The sequence below is a fragment of the Camelus dromedarius genome, chromosome 24, assembly GCF_036321535.1.
Source record: "Camelus dromedarius isolate mCamDro1 chromosome 24, mCamDro1.pat, whole genome shotgun sequence".
In the NCBI taxonomy this organism is placed as follows: domain Eukaryota; kingdom Metazoa; phylum Chordata; class Mammalia; order Artiodactyla; family Camelidae; genus Camelus; species Camelus dromedarius.
In genome coordinates, this window is record NC_087459.1 from 10,762,129 (window position 1) to 10,786,101 (window position 23,973).

At 45.7% G+C, this 23,973-nt stretch overlaps 2 protein-coding genes across 9 annotated transcripts in view; one reads left to right on the forward strand and one right to left on the reverse strand.

Annotated features, from left to right (window-relative positions):
• The window catches only part of GLYR1 (glyoxylate reductase 1 homolog), a 30,306-nt gene extending 11,746 nt beyond the window's left edge, over window positions 1-18,560 (reverse strand). For 4 of the 6 annotated variants that reach the window (XM_010992696.3, XM_064478425.1, XM_010992695.3 and 1 more), the window contains exons 1-9: window positions 18,465-18,560; window positions 17,374-17,410; window positions 16,347-16,426; window positions 7,881-8,019; window positions 7,087-7,329; window positions 3,505-3,591; window positions 2,584-2,640; window positions 1,873-1,923; window positions 1,711-1,784 (exon numbers count right to left, since the gene is read on the reverse strand). In XM_010992696.3, the coding sequence (XP_010990998.1) occupies window positions 1,711-1,784; window positions 1,873-1,923; window positions 2,584-2,640; window positions 3,505-3,591; window positions 7,087-7,329; window positions 7,881-8,019; window positions 16,347-16,426; window positions 17,374-17,410; window positions 18,465-18,502 (806 nt within the window). In that variant the 5' untranslated portion in view covers window positions 18,503-18,560. The remainder of the gene's footprint in view (window positions 1-1,710; window positions 1,785-1,872; window positions 1,924-2,583; window positions 2,641-3,504; window positions 3,592-7,086; window positions 7,330-7,880; window positions 8,020-16,346; window positions 16,427-17,373; window positions 17,411-18,464) is intronic. The other 2 variants (XM_031447772.2, XM_031447771.2) reach the window with 1 other exon arrangement.
• A 151-nt stretch (window positions 18,561-18,711) lies between these two features.
• UBN1 (ubinuclein 1) overlaps window positions 18,712-23,973 on the forward strand; it is a 37,305-nt gene continuing 32,043 nt past the window's right edge. For 2 of the 3 annotated variants that reach the window (XM_031447766.2, XM_064478433.1), the window contains exons 1-2: window positions 18,712-19,396; window positions 23,155-23,442. In XM_031447766.2, the coding sequence (XP_031303626.1) occupies window positions 23,194-23,442 (249 nt within the window). In that variant the 5' untranslated portion in view covers window positions 18,712-19,396; window positions 23,155-23,193. The remainder of the gene's footprint in view (window positions 19,397-23,154; window positions 23,443-23,973) is intronic. The other variant, XM_010992693.3, reaches the window with a different exon arrangement.

The following is a 23,973-nucleotide window of genomic DNA, read 5'->3' on the forward strand; positions in this document are numbered from 1 at the left end:
CCTCCGCAGCTGCTCCACTCTGACCTGTGTTATTCCTTCAGTATTTTCAGTCTCCCGGGAGTCACATCCCCAGCCACCTTTGCAAACTGGCTCGTGCACTTGGAGGCTCCCTTAATCCCTGTTGTAAGACGCACTCTCACTTTCTGTCCCAGCCGGCTCTAGGTCGTCTGAATCAAATGTTGACAATGGAACCTACCACCTTCCCCACCAAATGGCACCCTTGGCCATTAAGTTTTAAGCCAAAGCTTAAAAATAAGCAGGTTCATTCATCGTTACCTGGGTAGTGCAAGTTTTCCCTGTGATTCTAAATCATGACAGACCAATTCTCTTCCCTTTTCTTGGTGTTCCAGGAGCCCAGCAGACCTGGGGATGAAGCTGATGCATTTTTAACATGGCAGCTGACAGCGCCTTGTGGTATCCTTGAGGCAAGATGGACAACGTGGACCAGGTGGACTGGGTACAGTGTCGCTGGTTTGCTTCACAGTTGACGTCTCACTTATGTTAAAACAGGGTTTGACTAATGGGCGACAAAACCTGGGAGAAAGCACTGGGACTCTGTCCTCAGCCCAGAGCTGAACTTTTTTTTAAACCAACACAATCCTCATTAATTTAACGAGCGACACCCATCCTCTTTTTTTAAATTTTATTTGTTACTAAAAAAAAATTGTTTTGGCAGGGGGAGGAGATAATTAGGTTTTTATTTATTTATTTTTAATGGAGGTACTGGGGACTGAACCCAGAACCTTGTGCATGCTGGGCACACGCTCTACCACTGAGCTATACCCTCCCCCTACCTTTCTTTTATTAGCACATACATGCCTTTATCTTCCTCACTCTACAAAGGAAGTTCACTAAATGTAACAGGTAGAACCAGTGATTTCAACAGCACAAAAAATTATGTATAAAGTAAAAGACACACTGTTTTTAGCCTGAGAAATAACTGTACAGAAGACACAGATGGGAAATTCAGACTTAGCTATGTTGCTCAGGAGAATGCTCCTTCTTTAAGAACCCTTTCCATCAACATGACTGTGCAACACAACTGGCTGTCAGAGGCAAGGCAAAGGCGAGTGCGGAGGCAAGCTAAGGCCTGGGGACCACAGGCGAGGCTCCCCCACCTGCTTGGGTGGGGCAGATGGCAGCAGGCAGGTACACAGGAAGGCCTGGGAGGCCACAGCAGGGAGACGAGGGGAAGGCAGGACAATTGGCTTTCTTCATCTCTTACCCGCACCTGTCCCCACCAGGGCCAAGGTCAGGGTTTTCATCATAGTTCTACAAACCAGTGGTTCTTAAAGTGTGGTCTCCTGACTAGCAGCAACAGCGTATCTGGGAATTTGTTCGCCCCAGACCTACTGACCAAGAAACCCTGTTGAGTGGAGTCCAGCAACTGGTGCTTTATAAAGGAGGAAACTTCCAGGCGATTCTGCGGCACAGCAAAGCCTGAGAACCACTGACTCAAGTGTCTCCTGCTTGAAGACTCAACAGTGAGCATGAAGCCAACTACACCATACATTTACAGGGCAGCTCCTGTCTCCTGCAAGTCAAATTACTCCCAGGCAAATCACTAAGAATTACAACTATCCCCCCCTCTTTTCATTCAGTCCCAGCAATGGCTGGGACATACTCTTAGCAAGCCCCCCTGAGGTCACCCCACCCCGCTCAGCCCCAGCAGAACCAGAGCTACAGAAGCCTTTTCATCAAAGGTCCTACTTTTTGTCTGTGGGTGTGATGCTGCCATTCACGGCCGTGCTGTCTGCTGCCTGGATGGAGGTGGACCCAGTCTCCTAGGGATAGCAAGCACAAGTCGTCAGGTCACCCTGACGTGTGAGGCCCCAGTGAAAATAAAAACGGGAAGGTAAGGAACCTACATACCTCTTCACATATTTTCAACTTCTTTGTGATTGCCTGGTAACAGACAGCTGGCTATTAAAGAGGGAGGGAAAAAACCACTTACTAAACTGACCATTTAATCAGTCTTCATTACAATCTCCCTATTAAGGTTAGGCCTAACGTGGATGTTAACATCAAAAACTTATTTGGTGTCCAATTATACTCAACTCCAAGTGACACATTAGAAGGTAACATGCATCACCTCATTCAGTTCTCATGCAGCTCTGCAAGGTTCTTCAAGTCTTGAGTCTGGAATTACAGAGCTGGTCAGCATAACCGGGCTTGGAGCCCAGATCTGTCCAACTCCAGAGTCACAGATTATCAGCAGATTCTACCAGGGCTCAGCCTCACCTGGCAGACACCTCTCCAGGGCTCATGGGAACTGCCTCCACCAGGCAGCACTGGCTGCCTCGTGGATGGCCCACAGCTCTTGAGGTTTGGTTTCTGTCCTAAATATCTCAAGGCAACCACCAATGTCTCAATCACACAGCCACTGAGTTTTAAGTTTTTTGGGGTTCGTTTTTAATCTTAACAATGGCTGATTCACGAGTGGTCCTCTATGTGTCTTGCTCTGGGCAGCGGTACAGGTGGAGTCTAACTTTTCAGACTAGGAGAGTAAGGTTTGAACAGATCAGTACCCTGCACTCAGGCCAACCCCTGACCAAGGATCAAGAACCTCAAAGAACAACTCACCTTCTCGGTTTGGCTGAGCAGGAAGTGATGGAAATGAGGGTCTGCATCTTTTACAGGCTGAAACCAGAAAAATGCTTAAATAAACAAGTTATCTTCCACCAAAGGTTATTTCCTTCGACCTGACAACTGGCCTCTCCTCTGGCTGAAATACCTCTGGGAGCTAGGCTCATTCTTCAAACTGCCTGGAAACTCATCTCCTATTGTTGGTCTAAGCCTTTTATAAACAACGCCCAGTCCAACTAGAGGAAAACTAGCTTCAAGTGGAAAAGAATGGATGTTTCTGCCAGGTTGGTATATAAATTACTCCTAAATACTGTGTAAAAATATTTTAAAAGCCTACTAGTATTTTTGAAATTCAGCATTCACCAGTTCCTTCAGATGACCCAGTAGACCAAGCCAAATTCTCAGGACTCTTCCCCACTCTCGGGTTTTTGGCCCACTTGTGCTTGGTGTTAGACCCTTGAGTGTCTAGACTTACTGAGGATTGATACTGACAGAGATGAGGTGGGAATGACTGCAGGACCTTCAAGGGCTTTTCATAAGCATGCCTAGCACAGGGGAACAGCGTATCCACACCAAGGATAGGACAGTGTGCAGCCACCACCAAAGCTGAATACACAGTGAAAAGGTGTTTATAAAGTATCAAGTGAAAAAAATCTGCAGAATGATCCCACTCTTGTGAAAACCAACACTGTTCCCAATAGTAAAAACTGCACGAGTGTGTTTATATGAATGATGGTTAAGTGGGTGCGCTGAAGGGTCTGGGGTGAATTGTATCAAACTTAATGGTGAGTACCCCAAGGGTGGGATCTGTGCTTTTTACTCCATACACATGAAAAGGGAGAAAAGGGAAAGCACACAGTCAGGCCAGGAAACCAGCTCCGAGGCAGGCTTGTCCTGGCCCACGGGAGAGCTCATTACCTCGCTCACGGTTGGCTGCCATTTAAATGCGGCCATGGGTCCAGCCATCATCCCCTTCACGGTACTAGACTCGGGGATGGTGAGATCCTACAGAGAAAAATGCAGATCGTCAACACGCTGTGGCACCTCAGGGGCAGATGTCTTCCTGCCTCAATTGGGGAGCACCTCCTCACCGTTTTGCTTCCTTTGGTCACACTCCACCCCAAACTAGCCCTAGCCAGCTCCATGGTCTCCCAGGCACAGCCCTGATACTGTCCATCGGGAGAAACAGGGCAAGTCCTAATCAGCAGAGTGAGCCTTGCTCTTCTCTGATCCTGAAACAACAAATGTGTTCTTGTGCCAAATTTCACAAGGATGGAGGTAACCAGAAAGCCCAACTGTGGTCTGTAGTGTGGTCAGCAGGTCACAGAGAAAGTTCCTTTTGGCAAATAATGAACATTAAGAAACCAGTACTGGCTTCAGAAGGTATCCACGGTTATCTCGAGAAAAAAAAGCTAAGAAAGCCACATGGTGCAAGAAGAAGAACTGCCCAATATTTTATAGCTGTGAAGTGACAAAACCAGACTTAGAACCTGGGGTGGTCAGGAGCCAAGAGCCCAATGTCTCCCCAGAAAGAAGGAATGAACTGTTTGGGCAGGAGAGTCAAGAGCTCAGTGGGGCATGTTGAGATCTCCAATAGACAGCCAAGTATTAGTGTCAGGAGGGCCACGGAGGCTGGAAGACAGCAAATGCGGAGAGGGCCACGAGGCCAAATCTGCGGCAGAAGGGCAGATTTGGAGCTTTCTCTCTAGACACCTGGCCCATGTAGAGATGCTCAGAAATACGAAGAGGCCTAGCGAGTACTGCCCCAGAGAAGTTTCTGGCAGGATGGACATGCTCTGTGTCTGTTCTGACGCAGTGGCCACTAGTCAAGTCACTACGGAGCACCTGCTGTGTGGCCAGTATGAATGAGAAGCCGGATTTTAAATCAGATTTAATGTAAGGTAATTTAAATGTAAATGGTCACCACTCTAGTGACTAAGGCCACAACAACAAAATGAGAGTAAGGGGAGAAGACAGCTCTCCATCCAGCACTAACCACAGGCCTTGACTCCTGAGTCCTTGCTCTCTGCACAAATCTGGATTTTAGGAGAGCCACGGAAGTTCTGCCCAGGTGATTGATGTCCAGAGTGGCACTGCTCCCACACAGTCTAGACACAAACCCAGCCTTTGCCTTCCCGCATGTAATCAACACCCTTGCCGTCAAGGTCAGCCTTGTCTGGTAATCCTCACAGGACAGGGGATTACAGCCCAGAAAGGCAATCACCTAGGGCTCTGTCCAGTTATCAACCAGGCTACTGCACTCTGCTTCAGAGAGGAGCTCACCAGCCAGATGACAGTTACCACAGCAACACACACACTCTTTACGAGAAGAGTCTCTAACGGTAAGCCCGGCAGTGGCCCCTGGGGGCGCACTGAAACCACCACACTCACTGCACAACGGGCTCCTGCCGAAAACTATAAATGCTCAACATTCGTCCAACATGTATTGTTGCAGGCACTGTCTTACGTGCTTTGCTTGTGTTACTCATTTAGTTCTTAGAACAACCTAAGAGGCAATGATCAGACAAGGAAACTGAGTCAAAGGTAGCTGGCCAAGGTCACACAGCAGTATTGTCATGGGTTCATGACTCAAAACTCAAGGCCCTCCCCCTAACCTCTCCTTTATACTTCCCTTTATCCAGAAAGAAGTGGTTTCTCTCCAGGGCAAGCACAGGAGTTGGTGGGATCCATGGTTTAAGATACCAGACAATACACACTGGGAAAACAGTATAAAACCTGACAGCCTAGATTCCTGTGAGTCCCCAGGAGATCAATTCAATCAAATCGAATCAGATCAAATCCCCTGAAAAGCTTTCCTGCACTGCACCGGGCAGTTTCTAAACTTTCTTGCCCTTTGGCTGGAGGTTCCCTGCGCTCACAGGGACCGGGCTGTCCCCACCACTACGTTTGCTCTCGTCTGCACCCTGTCTTAGGTCATCTAACAGCGAGAAGGACCTTTTCTAACGCAGTGGTTGCACAGTGGCAGCTGACAGGCTGAATCTAGTCCAGAGAGGTGATCCTTTGGACCTAAAAGTGTTTTAAAAATTTGAATTAGTGTCTAACATTTAAAATTAAACCACTTCACTTAAAAAATCCGTACTTCCAGCTTCTCTTGAGAAAAACCAGACAATTTCGCAAAAGTTGGCTGGAACCCCGAGGGAGGAGCGCGGCCTCCCCAGATGTCCAGTCGCTGCCTCCCCTAATGCTCTCAGCTCAACCTCCAGCTTCAGCACTCTCTTCCCTCACCTGCCTGATCTTGCTGGTGTCTGAACTTGCAAGTCCTGATCTGATGCCTAGCGTTTCATCATGGCCTCATCACCCAACTGTCTGTGCCAGCCATCTGGCTTCTAACCCTCTGATCCTCCTCTAACAACCTTCGCCCGTGTTTTGACAGACTAACCCTTCCATCTCAAATTTTCTTCCCTTGGCTTCTAAGACACAAATCTTTTCAGGAAGAGGGTGAGAGGCATGTTGTTCCTGCTTTCCTTTCCTTTCCTGGCTCTGCCCAACCCTGAGCTATGGCATTCTCTCTGCAACGCCACCTCCTGCCCTTCAATCTTCTCTCTTCTTGCTTTCCTGAAAGACAAAGCTCATCGGGTCTCATGGATCCAACATCCTCTCCAAATACTCACCCCTACATCCACATTTCCATCCCAATGTTACTGGAGGTCTCCCTGGCAGTCTAGACATCACTCCAAATGCATCACACCCGAAACAGAACTGGTCCTCTCACCCTGTATGCCAGCTCCTCTCCTTACACATCTGTGCGGAAGAAAGGTAGCACCATTTCCCCAGGGACAAACTGCTCATTCATCTCCCATATGTAACCAGTTACCAAATCTTATAAACTCTTCCTCTGAAGTGCCTCTCACACGGTTTCTTTCAATTTCTGCTACCACCCCCCAAGGACAGCTCCTTATGAATGCTCACTGAGGTTACCCTCCTCATTGGCTTCGAGCCTCTCTTCTCTGCCCTCCATGACTCCAAACACACAGCTTGGCACACACACTGCCACCTCCACAACCAGCTCAAATCCCTGCATGGCCCCATATCGGCTCCATGATGGTATAACACTGCTTAAATAGACCTCAAGGCTCTTCACCATCTAGTGACAACCTACTTTTCTCTGCCCACTCTCCCTCCTGTCCTCTCCGAGGAAGAGACTGCGCACGCCAACAATAAGCCCACGTGGGCTGTGCCCTTTGTCTGTGGAATGCCTTCCCTCCTTCCTTGCTCAGTCCCTTCCAGTGCCGGCCCTTGCAATGCTGGCTCACAAGGACCCTTCTGCCCTGACCATCTGGCCGAATGCCCGAGCCTCGCGCTCCTGCTTCATGCCCGTGTGTCCAGGCCGTGCCCCTCCCCTGGTCTGCAGAATTCTCTAGGGCAGCGCTCGGCACAGGCCTTGAATCTACTCAGTGAGCTGAGGCATATCGCAGAGCTCAGCTCTGCCGTATACAAAGGAAAGTCACTAGTCCCAGAAGCTACAGAGATAAAACAAACCTTCTCATCCTTTGGGGGCCGACCCCGCTTCCGGGGACTTTGCTCCTGGGCTCTTTTTAGAGGGGACTTGGAGCCTCTCTCTGAGGAGCCTGAAGACACCCGCTTCTTTCCTTCTCCCACGTTCTTCTTCACCTTCCCTTCAGACAGGCTAAGCTTGCGCTTCTCATCACCTGAGCTCGGCCTACTTCTCTCCTCACTGGAATTACGCCGATTCTTGTCATCAGCAGAATTGTGGGAAGATGTCTGAAAGTTTAACAATAATAATGATAACCACCACAACAGCCGCCACCGTGACTACCGCTATTTACACGAGCCACGCCCTGTGAGAAGTGCTTTACATGCATTATCCACACAACAACCCTAGGAAGTAGGCGCTGCTGTCACCTCACTTACATTTGGGGAAGCAGATTTTAAAAAAAAGAAAAAATCAAATCACTCGCCCACAGTCCCAAAGCTGGATTTACACCCAGGCGATGGGTCTGTCCCAGAGCCTGTGCTCCTGATCTCCATGCTGTAAAAGGGAGAGGGCCTGTGCCGTACTCAAAAGCTAAGATACTTCTCCTGGGTCCAAGCGACTTTCCTAAGAGCAACAATTTATTCCATAAAGGTCAGCCACATGCATGGAGTTTCAAGTTGATTAGCAAAACACTGATACCTTAGAACTGAAGTAGCTCTCTCTCCACTGGCACTTGGTAAGAATAGTTTCCGGTTCGGGCGACATTTAATCCATTAGTTACTATGCAAAAATAACCGGGCTGGAGTCGGCATGAGGTGAGAACCGCGGGGTTTCTTACCTGGTCTTTCCCTTTGGCTCTTCTGAGGAACTCTTCTACGGCGTCCACAGCTTGCTGGAATCGCTTCCCCTTGTTAATCTTTATCATTTCCTCCTTATGCGCATGATACGGCTTTAGCTGTTCCACTTTGATCCAGGCACTGGCAGAAAACACACAGAGAGAGGATATGTCCACACTGCCTGCGCCAAAAAGTATCAAAGGCCTCACCCCCGCAGAATGCAAACACCCATTTGGCTTCACTGAACTTTGAAACAGGCCTCCCATTTTTCTCAAAACATGCTACTGACCACCCTAAACTCTTGAACCTAAAGTATGTTTTCCTGAAACAAGTCAAGACAACCACCACCAAAACCAGCAACGTCCCAATAAGATCACTGCATTGCAGGTTATTTCTGCTCTCATCCACCAGCCTCCCACGCTGGGCCACATGCCCCCTTCCACTTGCTCAGGGCAGAGGGAACCTGCAGGTGTGCTCCCACTCTTACCACACAGCACACCTGCCCCATGTGGATCCCTGGGGATCGGTCAGGGCACCTGGAAGCACAGCAACCACAGCAGCATCGCTGCCCGCCTGCAGCCCAAGCCTGACATCCTGTCCATCACTGAGAGTCTGCGATGCTACCAGGGCTGAGGGCGACAGCACTGTAAATCCTGCTGCTCTTAACAGACATCTGCGGCCTCGGAGCCTACATTTGTTCATAAATGACTGTATCCATGGCTACTGAACCACACAGAACATGTGACACGTGGTTTGGAACAAGGGCAGCAGCCACTAAAGGAGATTTTTAAAAATAAGCTTCTGCTTGTGATTGAAGGTAGAGGAACACACTCTTCCAATTTTTAATTCTGACCATCAATGCATAACACACAAAAATTTAAAAAAAGCCATCAGCTGTCAATTCTGGGATATCTAGCCTCCCATACTAACCTGCACAAATCTGCCCCTGTTGGCTTCTGTGGTCTCCCTAAACGACATTTAGTTTCCAGAACACCAGCATAAAGGGGAGAATTTTATTGGCTTGGCAAGGTAACAGTTAATTTACAAGTTTTAGTCTGTAATACTCAGAGGTTTCACAGCATAACCTTCAGGAAAAGTGGGTCAGGTCAAGGACATAGAAATTAGCTATCACACTAACTTAGAGTTTCTTCTTTTAGACAAAGATGGAGAATATTCACTAATAATAGTAAAAGAGCTAACTTCTGTGCATAAGAAAATAGTGCTACAGACCCAGCAACATTCACCTGTGGTTCAACTGGTGTGCTAATGTTTGTGACGATGGGTCTGTACAAACACAACCTCTGGAACCATCAGTCTGCAAATGTGACTGCACACCAGGACTAGGCATGCTACCCCTAGGTAAACAGCACCAGAGAGAACGAAGCAACGAACAGGGACTCAGATGCTGGTCTCACTGCACAGAGCTCCAGTGATATGAGGTAAGCAAGTTCTTCTAGTGACCAACTCATCTTAAAGTCTGAAATTTGACACAATAGACCCAATGGGTCCAGTCTACAGGGAGGAAAAATGGAATTAAATTCTCACCCCAGGTTATTTAGCAAGTGCATTTACAGTATTTCTAAGGAAAAACCACAAGAGCAATCAGATAAAATGCCAGACATGCCCTGAAAATAAGTCAAACTTTCAGATTAACTGGCAGCTCCGAGGTGACGCAGTATCAGTGATGAAGCTGAAAGACCCACAGCCCTTAGGAGAGGCCTCTTCCGTCTCTGAGCTTCAGGTCCGAAGCTGAGGCCTGCACAAGACCCCAGAACAAAACAGACAGGGTGGTTTTTATGGAGCCCCTTGAGATGGGACGAGAGACTAAGAACCCTGATCCCTGCCTCCCTCTTCCTCACCCCCTCACACTGACCTGATTCAGAGTCAGTGGAAAGGTGAGGACATCTGTGGATGAAGCACCAATAAACCCATGCCTATCTTTTCACTGAAGGATTTTAAGTGGATTACTAACTTCTGCCCAGAGAACAATAGTCAAAACTCATTCACCCCAAAGACTGGCATTTCAGATGTGAAAATGAAATTTTCTTCTCTTACGACCACCTTTGAAGAGTGAAAACAGTTTGCTAAAAGAACTGATGGTATAAACAGGACTTCAAGAATATAAATGCAAGAAATGTTAATCTACTTAAGAAATCAACCTATTGTTGGAGAAACATCCTATCACATCAGAAAAACAATAAATAAACAGCAAGCCCACCAGAGCCCTAGGAGAATGACCTCTTGAAAGCAAGACAAACTGAAATCCACTTTGACCATCTCAATAATTTCTTCTCCTAAGATTATATTGCAAAACCCTCTATCCTTACAAATGGTATGCTTTTCAGCTGGAGCTTCAATAATGTCCCGTTCCCCATCCACTCAGGCCCATCAGCTAGGCCTGGCATGCGACTGGTGCTCAATAAGTAATCACTGAGTAAACGACACCTTCCAGGCACCTTCGGGCGCGGCGGGGCGGGGATGAGGGCTGGATTGCCCAACTCTGGGTTAAACATTGTATGGTTGTAGTGGTTTTTTGTGGTTATTGCTGTTGTTTGTATGTCTTTTTAAAGTGACTGTTCTGTTTCTTTCCTTGATATAAGCTGTAACTTGTGACTTCCCTCTTAACGTGCTCCCAATGCCTAGATAGAGCTGTACTTTTTCCAACCAACTTGCCGTAGGCTGCGAAGACAGAAAAATCAGGCTTAGTCAAGTTATGTCTAATGAACACGGCTTTGCTTCTATACACAAGGAAGTAAATTACACACTGTAGAAGTGAATGACTGAAAATAAGCTAACTGGCAATCAGTGAGCTCACTCTAAAAAATGAAATGGAAGGTCCCTTAATATATGTGGCTAAGTGGGAAACAGCAAGATACAGAGCAGTGTGTATAGTACACTAGCACCTGTGTAAAGACGAGGGAGAGGAACACCTGACTTCCTGGTTATGCACAGAGCATCTCTGGAAGGACACGCCACAAGAAGCCAGTATAACTGGATGCCTGTGGGCCAGGAATGGGTCGCTGAGGGATGAGGATGAAGGGAGCTGTTTCAACGGTTTACAGCTTGATTGAGGGGGAACCATAAACATTAATTAGTTTTTAAAACAACAAATCAATAATCAAGGCCTCTGCTGTTGCACATGGGCTACTCTGACTGCCCAGAAGTTGTCCCCCATGACTTCCTTGTGTAGGTTTGCTAAGGTGGATGGCTACTGCCTGGCTGCTGGTGTAACTGCACCTGTAACTCGGCCAAGAGCAGCAAACCTACCCGGGTATTCTGACACATCTCCTACCAGTGCTTCTCATTTGCGAATATAAAACTCCCACTAAGCCACCCTCAGATTATGCACTCAGAATGAATTTAGAGACTTCACGTTTTCAAACACTTCCATAACTCTGACTTGCTTTCCCCTGAAATTAAAGTCAGACCATGTAGATGTCATAGACGTGAACAGTCTCAAACACCCTTATATATGTGACTTAGACTTCGCACAGACACAATGACCTGGACAGGAGGGAGAACACAAGCGAAGCCCACAGGTGAGAACGAGGACTGGGTCAGGAGACGTGCGTCTCCACCTGGATTTGGTGAGTAGTACTAGTAAGTAATTTGTTTGTCTCCTCCACCCTTAAACCAATGAAAGAAGCTGGGGATTACTGAGGTGTTACAGGTCCAAGTCTAAGCTGTTCAGAAATCAAGACACAACAAAAATGCAAATCAAAAACCAAAACCACCAAAAAAGTCACAAAACAAATAACTAAGCATTTCTCAGTTAACTTTATGCAATCATTAGAATACGGAAATCAACAAAGACTTGCAAATAAGACAGACTTAGAAACTTTTTGTTTCCAAAACTTGGAAACATTCCCAAATGCTGGATAAGCTCTCAAGCCGTACTGCCAGCGCCAGCGTGGCCGGTCACTGCTTTTCATGCCAGTTTCTATGATTCCTGTGCACGACACCTGCTCGTGGAGCCCACAGCCACAGTTACAAAGGGCGTCTCCTGCCGCTGGCGCTGGGCTGCAGCGCTAACTAGGACAGCTGCTGTCCCGCCCTGGCAGAGGGGCACCGCTGGCTCAGTCCAAGTGCTGGAGCAGTGGCCCTCACTCTCCGCTTCAACTCTCCAACCATTACACAGTATTGGATGCAGGGAAAGTGGGTCAACCAAGTGCCAGGTGAAAAGAAAAAGGGACACTCAGATGGTTCCAATCTACTATGCTAATTATGAGACACAGATTTTTCTAGAAGTTACTTTGGTACTCAGACACCTCACGACCAGCCTGTGCAACTCTGTACTTGGCTTGATGTAACAAGTACCCCCAGCTGGGACCCTGAACATCTTATCACTTAAATTCTTAAGTTTCCTGCCTCCCAGTTTCTACATCTGTTGAAAAGAACCAGAACGACCACCCTGTTTCCTGAAAGAGCTGTTGTGAGGATCCGGTGTGAAGACTGCTACAGTAACTCTACAGCAGTTACGTGGGATTTACCCACTGTTTACTCACGGTTTTCTTTGAACTGGTGTTTCTGGTGGTTTTTGAGCACCTGCAAACTAAATGAACTCCTTCCATTCGCCATCCACAGCCACAGATGAAACTGGTAAACCCTGAGCTCAATGTCTACTCTTATGGGCAGCCACCTGTCCAAGGTGGGCCCTCATGTGCCTGGGACTTAATCCTTGGTTGTGGTCGCATGGTGGATTTGGCAAAGTTACACAGAAGTTATTTTCACCTCTGTATTTCCACGAAATAGAAAATGACTGTGGGCAACTTCATGTAGCCACCCAGGCTCAGAGAGCTAAACCTAGCCATCTTACTAAGACCTTCCCCTCGGGGGGCCTGGCTGGGAAGGTCTAGTCCTCTTCTTCTTGTGAGGAAGAGCCAAGTCGGGAATGAACTACGTTGCCACCCTGGTGACATCACCCTGGTCCTCTCTTCCTAACAGTGGAAGTTCAACATAATTTGCTACATGTTTTGGAAGAGGAGGAGAGAGAAAAATCAGGTTTCTAGAAGACTGAAATCACTGTTTATCTTAAGGAGCTAGCTTTTTTACTCTTTAATAAAGGTCCTTGCTTAAAAAAACAATCACACCTACTTTTATTTTTCCATAAGTAGCATGTTGGTTTTGAAACTGAACATCCCTGATTGAATCCTATGTTCCTCAGGAACAGAGGAACAGCCTCACTGGGTCAGAACATGTCCACTGAGGTCAAGGCCCAGTGACCAGTGAAGCCTCTACCACAGGACATGCCAGGAGCACATGCCTCTCTCCCTGCCATCAAGCCTCTTCTGTAGCCACTTACGGCTTTGCCCTTCACAAAGTAGTTTTCATCCCTAAAAAGTCTACTTGCATTTCCTGCCTAAACCACCTCTTAACTGTGCCTCATAGAGTGCTCCTTGTATATGTCCTAAACACAGTCCCACAACATTTATTCTGCTCACAGTGCCCCTTGTCAAAACATCTGAGGACTTATGAACAAGTCAGTGTTTATCTCCTGAAGGCCACTTATTATTTCATCACTTCTGACCGTCTTTGCTTTTTCACACTGAAGAGCCCTACTCTTCCACCTGACTCAGTCCCCCCTTTTCTGATCCTGACTGCTTCCATCAGATCTCGCTGGAAGCATAGGCTAGACAGCACATAGTACCCCTGATGAGGCGTGGCGTTTTTACAGAAAGGTGGAACAATGTAAAAATAAGAAAACAAAAAATATTAATAAAAACCAAACCAAACCAAACAAACAAACAAAAAAAGGGTCGAACGATGTTTGGTTTTGTGTTCAAAGCCTTTATGGTCAAAAGAGCAGAACTAGCTGACATCCTTAAGAATTTTCAACTCTCAGATGCCTTTCTTTTCAAACAGTCCCACCATGGGAACCCCACCCCACCATGGGCAAGGTCGGTCTGTCTCTGTCTGTCTGTCTGTCTGTCTCTCACTCACATTTTCCTCTCTTAAAGCCACCTGCTTCTTATCATATTTTTTCCTTTTGTAACAGATCTATGCCCTGACCTGATGTTGGTTGAACACCTGCTCTATGCCAATCAACACCATGAATAAGTGATGCTACTTCCTCATAACTATGACGTGGGGAGTGTTATCCCCAAATGCGGCTAAGAACACAGAGGCTTAGAAAGGTGAAATACCCAAATTACACAGCAGGTGAAATTGGTTATCTGAATGCACATTAGTCCGGTCACAAATCCAAAGCTCTTTCCCCAATTTAACTGGCTCCTACTGAATAATCTAGAGTTTACCTTCAGATAATATAAAGATTCTAAATAAAATATGCCTTATAGAACAGATAAACAACAGTTTCTATTGTATTGTACAGGGAACTATACTGAATATCTTGTAGTAACCTACAACGAAAAAGAATATGAAAACGGATATATGTATGGATATATGCATACATGACTGAAACATGATGCTGTACACCAGAAACTGACACATTGTAAACTGACTATACTTCAATTTAAAAAAAAAATTATACCTGCCTTAACACTGATAACTAAGAATCCTTCTCCCTTTAGAGAAGTGCTGTAGATCTTTGTTGCCTTTCACTAAGGCAACTGCTTAGCCACAAAAAGATAACACGTTGTTAGTCCCCTGGCAACTTATGGCTTTTTATGTGGAACTCTATCAAAGAGATTTAAAGGCTGAAGACATTATATCTAGCAGTTACTGTGGATCCACTTGCTTATGGCTCTCCCCAAAGAACTTTAGTTAGACATCACACCATCACCACCAGGTTACTTTTGCTTCCAGGAAGTGTATCCTTTTCACTGGCTTCACGGGTTTGCCTGGTTGAGTGCTGAGATTCACTCAGCTCCAATTTTCTGTGTCCTATCTAGTACTTCTCATATACAGGGAACATAGTTTACTCTTCTAACCTTCCAGCATCTTAAAAAATTATCATAAAAATGCAAAAGCTTTCAGGCCTCCTGCAATCTAATCAATTCCCTACTTTCTATGAGTTCCCATTGGTGTTTCAGACTTGTGTACTTCTTCATTTAGGTAACCTAGCTGGGCCAGCCACGTTGGCTCTGTTCTCCCCAAGCACAAGCTCTTTACCTCAGGCACGGAGGCTCTCTCCTTCCACACATCCAACTAAACTCCCAGTGCTTTCCAGTCTCCCCACTGGCCATCCACCTTCTGTCTTTCCTCCAGAGTTTGATCCAAACCCTGTCTCTCCCACCGGCCTCTCTACCCTGGATGTTCTCCACCGATGTCTCCTTGTTCTAGGTCCCTTTAGTAACTAAACGCACCGCTTATTCTGCACCTAATCCCACTTGAAATGTTCATACTTGTCACCAGAGTTCCTGGAAGACAGGGACCATATTTGCTCTCCTGGAAGTTCCCTCTGCTGTCCAGCAAAGTGGAGTGTGGCTGCACAATCAAGAACTTGTTCTGTGCATCCAACCTGTCTTGCGAAATCCATGGCACTATCAGAACATTCCCTCTTCCAGACTGTCTCTGGCTCTCACAGCTCTGGGCCAGTGACTCCCTTGAAATACAGCCATCAAAAGGCTGCTGAGCTGGTATGTAACAGAGAACTGGGGCTAGGTACATCAGTATATGTGTATGGTGAAGGCAGACATGCCATGTCACCTCTAAGCCAGGATGAGCACTCTGACAGGTAAACCTGCCAGTGAAGAATACTGTTTGTAAGAGATATTCCTATGGAATATTTTACATCACTTTCTAGAAACATGTATTTCAACTATTGGTATTAGGTTTATCAGAAAAGTCACAGACACTTTTCAAAGCCAAAGCTACATTTTCTCCTAAGAATCATAAACAGAAACACAACTACTTTAAGAAAGCAAACCATCTATCTAGACCCAGGTAATCAACTTGCTGGAGTGATGAGAAAGCTAAACACACCACTGGAAACTCAAGTAAATTCACACTCCTTCCCTCACTGTGACTTCGTACATGGCCTATCAAAGAATATCAAATTAATAGTCCTGATTTCAATCCAGGATGGATCTGGTTAAAAAGCTTTACTGTTACAATGTTAGGTCAAGTCATCTAGCTTTACAAGAGTAAGATTACACAATGACTTTTATTAAGATGAATGAAATTTTAGCTTTCTCTCTATAATTCATGCCTAAGCCATAACGATAAAGAACCATTAGAAGAACCAAATCTGACCCTTTTAAAAAGAACTGCCTGTAGAGTTGGGTAGAGATATGAGAAACTACCTCGATGAGATTATCATATTTAGAAGGCGGTGAGCCCTAGTTCCCACCTGACTAGCACTGTTATTGGCCCCAGGACAGCTGCACAGGACAATCTGTGGGAGATAAGAATAGCTCCTTTTATTTAGGTATGAAGCCAGAATGACATGCCATTCTTACAGACTACAATAAGAGTGAACCAGGATCCCTAGAATATTCACAAAGCAGTTGCACCCAGGGCAACACCCAAACAAAGGGACAGTGAAACTCGTGGTGAGCACTACTCACTGATCTTCTGTTCCAAAAAACTTTACAAAGAAGCATTTCTTTCCACGCGGCTTCTTTAAGTCCTTGGGTGGGTTAACAATCTAGGGAATAAAAGGGAAAGAAAGGTTTTTTCCCATAGCTGTAAGTTGGTAAGAAAAAGAGAGAAATAAAACAAAAGGAGAGTATCTTAAATAACAAAAGAAAACCAAACCCAGGGCCTAGTTTATGTCCAAATCTGGTACTTTTCCACTGAGATAATGCAATACATGTATGCTAATATTCTAGAAGAGTCCTACATCTATCATCCACGACAGTGTTTAGTGGGAACAATATTCCTTTTACAAGAATGACCATATTTTAAAAAGTTAAAACTAAAACCAACTTCATTATCCCCTGCAACATGGCCCTGTCATCACTAAAGAAATGTAGAGGACACTCTTAAAAATATTCCTGGGCAGGAAGAGTCGAAACAGGTAACAGTGACAAAGAATAACAACTGAGGCACTGAAAATGCCATAATGCAAAGAGACAGCCTAAAGGCATTTCCTGGGCTCCTAGCAAGAATATAAAAACAGAACATTTGGAAAGCTATGAGGGATTGCCTCATGCAAAATGTGGAATGCCAACTTCTGCAAAGATGTACTGGAGCAGCACATATGGTAAAATGGAAAGAAGATTTAAACTTAGTTGGGACAAAAATACTTTGACTTTTCACTAACCTACATTTAGATTTCTTTCTTCCTGGAAAATATATTTTCTTCTCTTCCATTAGATTTAGATGCAAAGCTAAATTCACGTTAGAATGGATTTTAAGGGTCAAAAGACTACCACAAGCCATTTCTGATTCGAGAAATAATTTACTGCAGATTAAATGACCTGGTTTATATTGCATTTTCTAAATAAACTGATACGAGAGAAAAAACATTCTGAGTGTTATCTGAAAAGGCCCAGTTTAACTCAATGCTAAAAATTGAGAGGATTGCATCTTAACACGCTCTGCCTCCTCAAACCCAACTTCAGATGTCTTCCCTTAGTGCAAGACACTCACCTTTCCCGGCCAAGGAGGATACCGGCCGAGTTTCCCCCTAGAGAAAACACAAACAGTCAGCATTTGCCCTGGAAAAGCCAGTCCATCTCCTTCAACCCACTCAACATGCAATTTATTTTCCTAAATCTCCACTTGCACCCTCAAGTGCCAGAACAAAAGCTGGCAACCAGCAGTTCTTAATGTGGCTTCCACAGCTGGACCCAAGAGGCTGAAACCCTTCAGAAATAAAAAGCAAAATTGTAGACTTATGTGCGTAAGGTATGTGCATTCTTCTGGTGACAAGGAATACAGAAAAAGAAAAAACCATCAAGAGTCGTTTGTCCAGAGCGTCCTCGTGACAAGACGGGGGTGGGGGGCAGTCTGCTCTGTAAACACAGACTTCCCCTTACAAAGTCTGGTTTAATTCACCAGCCCGGCTTTGACAAATGCTAATGGAAGCCTTTCCTCTGGGTCGAGAAATGAGCTACGCAGCTCCAGGGAGGCGACGACAGTCAGTCTTCGTTCGGGCGGTTGTCTGGGACACAGAAACAGACCACGAGAGGCACCAAGGAGGCACCGGTCACTGCTCAGCCTTCAGTAGTAAAGGAGAAGTCCCCCCTCCATTTCTTCACAGGGCAGCGCCAACAGTCCGGTTTCGACAGCCCCAAACAAGCCGCCCGCACAGGTCGCTTCCACTGCAACGCGGGTTTCGATGGGCTTGCCCGGACGAGATGGTCCCGCGGGCTCCCAGGCTCTCATGCTTTCCCGGGAGCCCCAGTGAGACCCCGAGGCGAGGACCGGGTGTCCGCGGGAGCCGCGCGGCGCGGGGCACTGCTCTCACAGTGGCCGCTGGCGTCCGAGTCCGGAGCGCAGCCCTCCCCGGGCGGCCTCGGGACTCAGAGCCGGGCCCGCCGCGGCCACCCTCGGCCTCAGTCCCCCGGGGCCAGGCTGCCCCTTCCGCCCGGCGTCGTTTCCAGCGCCGGCACCTCGTCTCACCCTCTATCTGCGACCTGGAGCGCATAGAAAGGCAGCCCCGGGGCGGGCCGCGAACCCTACGCCCAGGGAGGCAGCTCTTCGGCGCACCTCGTTCGGCCCCGGCCGCCCGGACTCACCACACCAAATCGCCGAGCCGCAGACTCACAGTCGCCATCTTACCACCCAACCACCGCCGACGCACGGGCCGCCGGGAACATCAGGTCGCCGCGGCGCCGCCCATTGGAGTGCGCCCGGCCACGTGACGGGGGCCGGCCGAAACCAGCCACGCCGTCGCCCTGACGTCACTGCGCCCGCCCGGGCTCATTGGCTGACCGAGCGGCACGTGACCTGGGCGCCGCGGTCTCCGCGCGCCGGGGACCTGAGACTCCCGGCTCCTTCCCCCTCCCTCCGGCTCGCGACAACGAAGCGCCGCGGTCTGAGGCGGCGGTGATGGTGCGGCGGGCCGAGTGAGCGAAGGAGTCGGTCCTGCGGCCCGCCCCGCCCCCGGACCCTGGTCTCCAGCCCCCTCCCTCTCGGCGCTTCGGTTACGGCGGTTAGTGCCGCGCGGGCCCCGGGGCTGACGGCGTCGCCGCGCCGGCAGCTGCCCTGACGGACCTCGGCGCGGCCTGGAAGCCAGCCTCCGCCCGCGCCCGGGGCCCCGCGTTCGGCGGGCTGTGCGTGGCCGCGCCCGGGGGGCGAACAGGTCCTTCGGAGCGCGCTTTCTAACGGTCGGCGTCCGGGGAGCGGCTCTGAGCCTGCGTCCGCCCCGCAAGTTCTCCCGGGGTGAAGTGCTGCTCGCTCCGAGGTCCCGAGTTGCCCGGCGGACGTGGAGCCGGCGTCTCTCCACTTCCTCCTGGGTCAGCGCGGCGGCACGGCCGGCGAGGCTTCCCCGGGCGCGCGGGGACCCGGCCATGGGCCGCGGGGTGGGTCGGCCGCCCGCCGGGAGGCATGGCTCGGGGGCCGGCTGCTAGCAGCGCCGCAGCCCGGGCTCCCGGGCCGGCATGAGGACGGCCACGGGGGAACGAGTGCGGCCCGCGGGACCATAGCCTGCGTCGCGCCGGGGACAAAGGTTCGTGTCTTAGTCGGGACCGGGCTCTTCGCGTAAGCCTTGTTGTAGTTTGACACTTTTAGGGAAGTTGGGAGCAGACTGTTACAACAGGAAGGCAGATGCCGGGCATAGTTTCAGTACGTTAGAACTAAAACCATTGAATGGGGAACTGTGAACAGTAGTTCAGCACAGCGTCTCCCTAAACGTAAGTATCTCAGGTAGAAAATGAGAAAGTGTGAAGGTCCCAGTTGTAGACAAAGAGTCTTAAGTCAATTATTGACTTGACTTAGAACCGGGCTCTTGAGTCATCGCCTGCTTGAAAAGGTAGCAGGTGCACACGCATCTCCCATAGGCGTTTTGTTATTTGGAGACTTGTTGTAAGCGTGTTTTTAGCGACCTGGCTTGTCCGCAGCCTGATTTTTCTTTGGAGTTCAGTTTCCCCAAAGTACACTTAGCTAGTTTAAGAAACTGTCATCTACTGTTTTGTGTTGTTTTGAAGATGAACTGATCATTTAAAGCATATTTAAGTTTCCAGGAAGTAATAAAATTCAACATACTGTCCTAACTTAAAAACTCTTTATTTTTGAGAAATTGAAAGGTATTTTAAGGGTTTCATAAAATATATGAATCTTAAATCAACATCACACTGGACCTGGGGACATTCCCGTTAGTCAGGAACATGGCAAAGAATATATTGTCTAATTATTATTTTGGTAGTTCTAGCCAATGCAATAGGATATGAAACAAAAATAAAACATAATTTTTCATAAGGGAGGGGCAAAATTCTCATTTCTGTGGACAATAAGACAGACTATTTTGAAAAAGGTAAGAGAAAACTATTAAAATAAGAGTTTATTGAAGAGACTAATTACAAAATCAGCATATAAAATTGTTAGTGTTCCTACATTTCACCAGTTTGAAAATATGATAAGGAGGGTGCATGACAACAAACAAATACCACTCCTGGGAATAATCTGACATACAACAGGAGGCTAGTATTTCTTGGATAACATCGGTTTAAGTTTTTTACGTAGGATGCTTTTGTTTGTAGAATACTGTGCTTTTATTTAGAATAATGTTCAGCTCATTAAAATTGAGTATTTAAATGCTTAGCTTTTTAAAGCTTTTTTAGCTTTATTGACAAACCTTGTTTTATTTATAAATCTAAGAATGTTTACAGAAAAATTAATATACTTGATTTTTGACAGAATTTCAATTAAGGCATCAGTTTAACAGATTAAATTCCCCTAAACGATGAACTCTTTTTATGAAATTTAATTCCCTTAAATATTTTAACCTGCATTTAAAGTTTATATGCTTGTTCTCTCAGATACTTCAAAATTCTAAAACAGTGAACTTGTAAACTTAAAAGTAAAAGCTTTCCATGAACTTAACTCTTGTTAAGTCTGATAAATATGTAAATGTTAGGTCTTTTAAAAGCACACTTTCAAATTTAGTTATATTTCCTTAAGCATTGTAAGTAATATTCACTAATATGTCTGATTCTCTCAAATGTTTCAAATGACTTAGTACCAGTCAACCGCAATTATCATGATGACTATAAAACTTAATTCAAAATCTAAGTGTTAATATGCTATAGGTTTGATTTACTTGTTTTCTAGCCTTTATTTCTATAATTTCTCAGGCCTGCAAAGTCACTCACACAACCAAGAGAAGCATTTTTACCATCTAGGTGGATTGAAGTTACACTATCTAAAATTTGGGCCAAGATAAGGTTACATTTTAAAATTACTGCCTGAACAGGGCAGGAACCTATTGCCCACTTCTAAGATGACCTTCCTGCATCCCATCGGTTGGTTAACTTGTAGATTCTCTTCTTATAGTGAGACTTCGCCTTCTTTTATGAATGCCTTCACCTTTCAGCTGGCATTTATTTTCACAACCCAGTGCATCATAAATGTGTCTGGGGGCCTTGAAAATTTCTTTTAGGAGAAATTCTTTAGACATATTAGTGCATGATGGTCTTTTGCACCACCAACCTGTTTTGCTGCCAGTTGCTTTCCTTCCTAATTAGAATTAACTCTTCATTTTTAGATATTTTATTCCCCTACCTAGTCTTAGAGATTACAAATCTTCTGGTTGTAATAGGAAGAGTCAATATTACTTGTATATGAATACACATAATGTATGTGGATATATAGGACATATGTAAACCTTCCTTAAGTAATTCACACTTACGATTCATTTATAATCAAAATACAGTGTGATTTTTGTGGGAACTAGTCAAAATTATTTTAAAATTGATATGAAATAATAAATAGACTAGAACAGCCAAGTGTTACTAGTATTACTTTTAAAAGAAAAAGAATAAAGGTGAATCTTTAAGTTATTAAAATATAATCATAGAATTTTTTAAAATTACGTTGTACTGGTTAAGGAGTCTAGATACTGAATGGGTATAGTGGGATAGATTTCAGAAATAGACCTTATGGTATATAGGACTTGTGCCAAATCAGCAGGGAAAAGAGGGATTATTTGGTGACTTTGATGCTGGGAAGAAACCAGATTAGAGCCTCACCTCTCACCTTATAGTAAATTCAACTTGGGTTAAAGAGTTCAATGTGAAAAATGTGTCTGTAAAACAAGAATGGGTAAACTCTTCTACAAGAATTATTTGGTTGGAGGAGGAGATTTTAGGCATAAAAGAAATGGAAGAAGCCATAAGGGAAAAGAGCCTAGTTTTAACTGCATTAAAAGTTAAAATTTCTTCTTTCATCATACCTCACTCTATGTAAAATTAAACAGTAAATAACAAAGCAGAAAAAAAAGAGGTATGACAGGTATTACATATTTATCATCCATGTTACATATCTGTAATATATTAAAAGCCCTTACAAATCAATAAAAAAAGCTGTGTTTTTCAACTATTCCCTTAATGCTGGACTCCAGGTTGCTTCTATCATTTTTCATATATAAACAAGACTGTAATGACATACAATTCTTTGTAAATTGAAGAATGTTTATAAATAATATTTTTATTGATGTGATAGAATGTGAGTTTTAAAAGGCAGGACACTGAATTAACATATGAAGCACGCACAGTACATACAGTGTGATTTACATATTTCTATTTTGTAAACCCTTGGAATTCTGGAGTTCACAGTATACTTTCACCATTTCCAAGCAACTTTGAAGGTCTTTGGCGTGTGATAATTTGTCACTTTGCTGAGGCCCAGGTTTGGGTGGTGAGAGGCTGGTGTTAGGAAGTGAGCCCCGGAAGCCCCGAGACACTGGTCTTACTTACCCCCTGAGTAGGCAGTACCTCTGTAAACTGATAAAAACTTTGTCATTGTGAAGAATGGCCCTACATGAAAGTAAACTGCTGGTAATGAAAATAAAGAAGTTTTAAGAAAGATTATTCTCAGCAAGAAGAAAAAAAAGGTGTTGGATAAATTAAAAGAAAAAACCCCCAGTATTCTCGAGGATTCTTTGCAATTCTGAGGATTCTTTCAGACTCTGTCAGCATAGGTTCTCTAATGTCAAGGATCTTGTGAATGTGCATAGAAAAAAGACTGGAAAGAAGCATGCTAAACAGTGATTATCTCTGGATGATAGGATTTGGGGTGCTTTTTATATCTATATGAAAATTTATATGTATAAGATAAATAGTATTTATCAGTAAATGGTAATTAAGATAAATTTAATAATGATTCTTCTTGACAGTGAAATTCTTTTTGACTTAAATCTGTATAACTGAACAGAAAAAAGTCATTTTTACCATCTTGCTCTGACCTGGCTCTTCTTTTCAATGTTAACAGAAGCCATGCAGTGACACCTGCTAAGACTTGTTGGTAGCCATGTCGGAGCCCCACAGGGTCCAGTTCACCTCTCTCCCAGGTTCTCTGAATCCTGCATTTTTGAAGAAATCCCGGAAAGAGGAGGTTGGGGGAGCGGAGCAGCATCAGGACTGCGAACCGGCTGCAGCAGCCGTTCGAATTACACTTACCCTCTTTGAGCCGGATCATAAGCGCTGCCCAGAGTTCTTCTACCCAGAGCTGGTGAAGAACTTACGAGGGAAGGTGAAAGGACTTCAGCCCACAGACAAGGTACGTCCCAGTGGCCTCAGGCTCACTCCGCAGATCTAACACTCAGGGCAGTGCGTGCGAATGGGGCTTCCAGAGGGTGGAAGGAAGCAACGCTGGAGAGGCTTTGGCCTTCTGCACAAAGCAGGCACAAGGTTTGCTGGGTTTTGCCTCTGGCAGGAAGGGATAGAATTCTTTTTAGAACCATTTTCCTGCTTTATGCTAGAGAAAATATGTGATTTGAATTATGGCTGATTAATATGAATAACAGATTTTTAATGCCAAGGCTATAAATGTTACGTGTAAATGTGACCCAGCCCCTGGCTTTTCGGTGCTGGAATTTCATGCTGGGCATTTCGCTCTTCTCAGGGAATCTCACTCAGCCTAATATAAGGACAGACAAGAAAGGACACGACTGCTCATTTCGTCTAAACACAGTAATCTGTATAGCTTCTTTATCTGGATGAATAGAAACCTATTTTTGTGGGTTTTGTTTTACTTTTTTTTATTTGGTACCAGAATTGAATTGTAGCCTTTAGGGCTTTTGAGAATCTG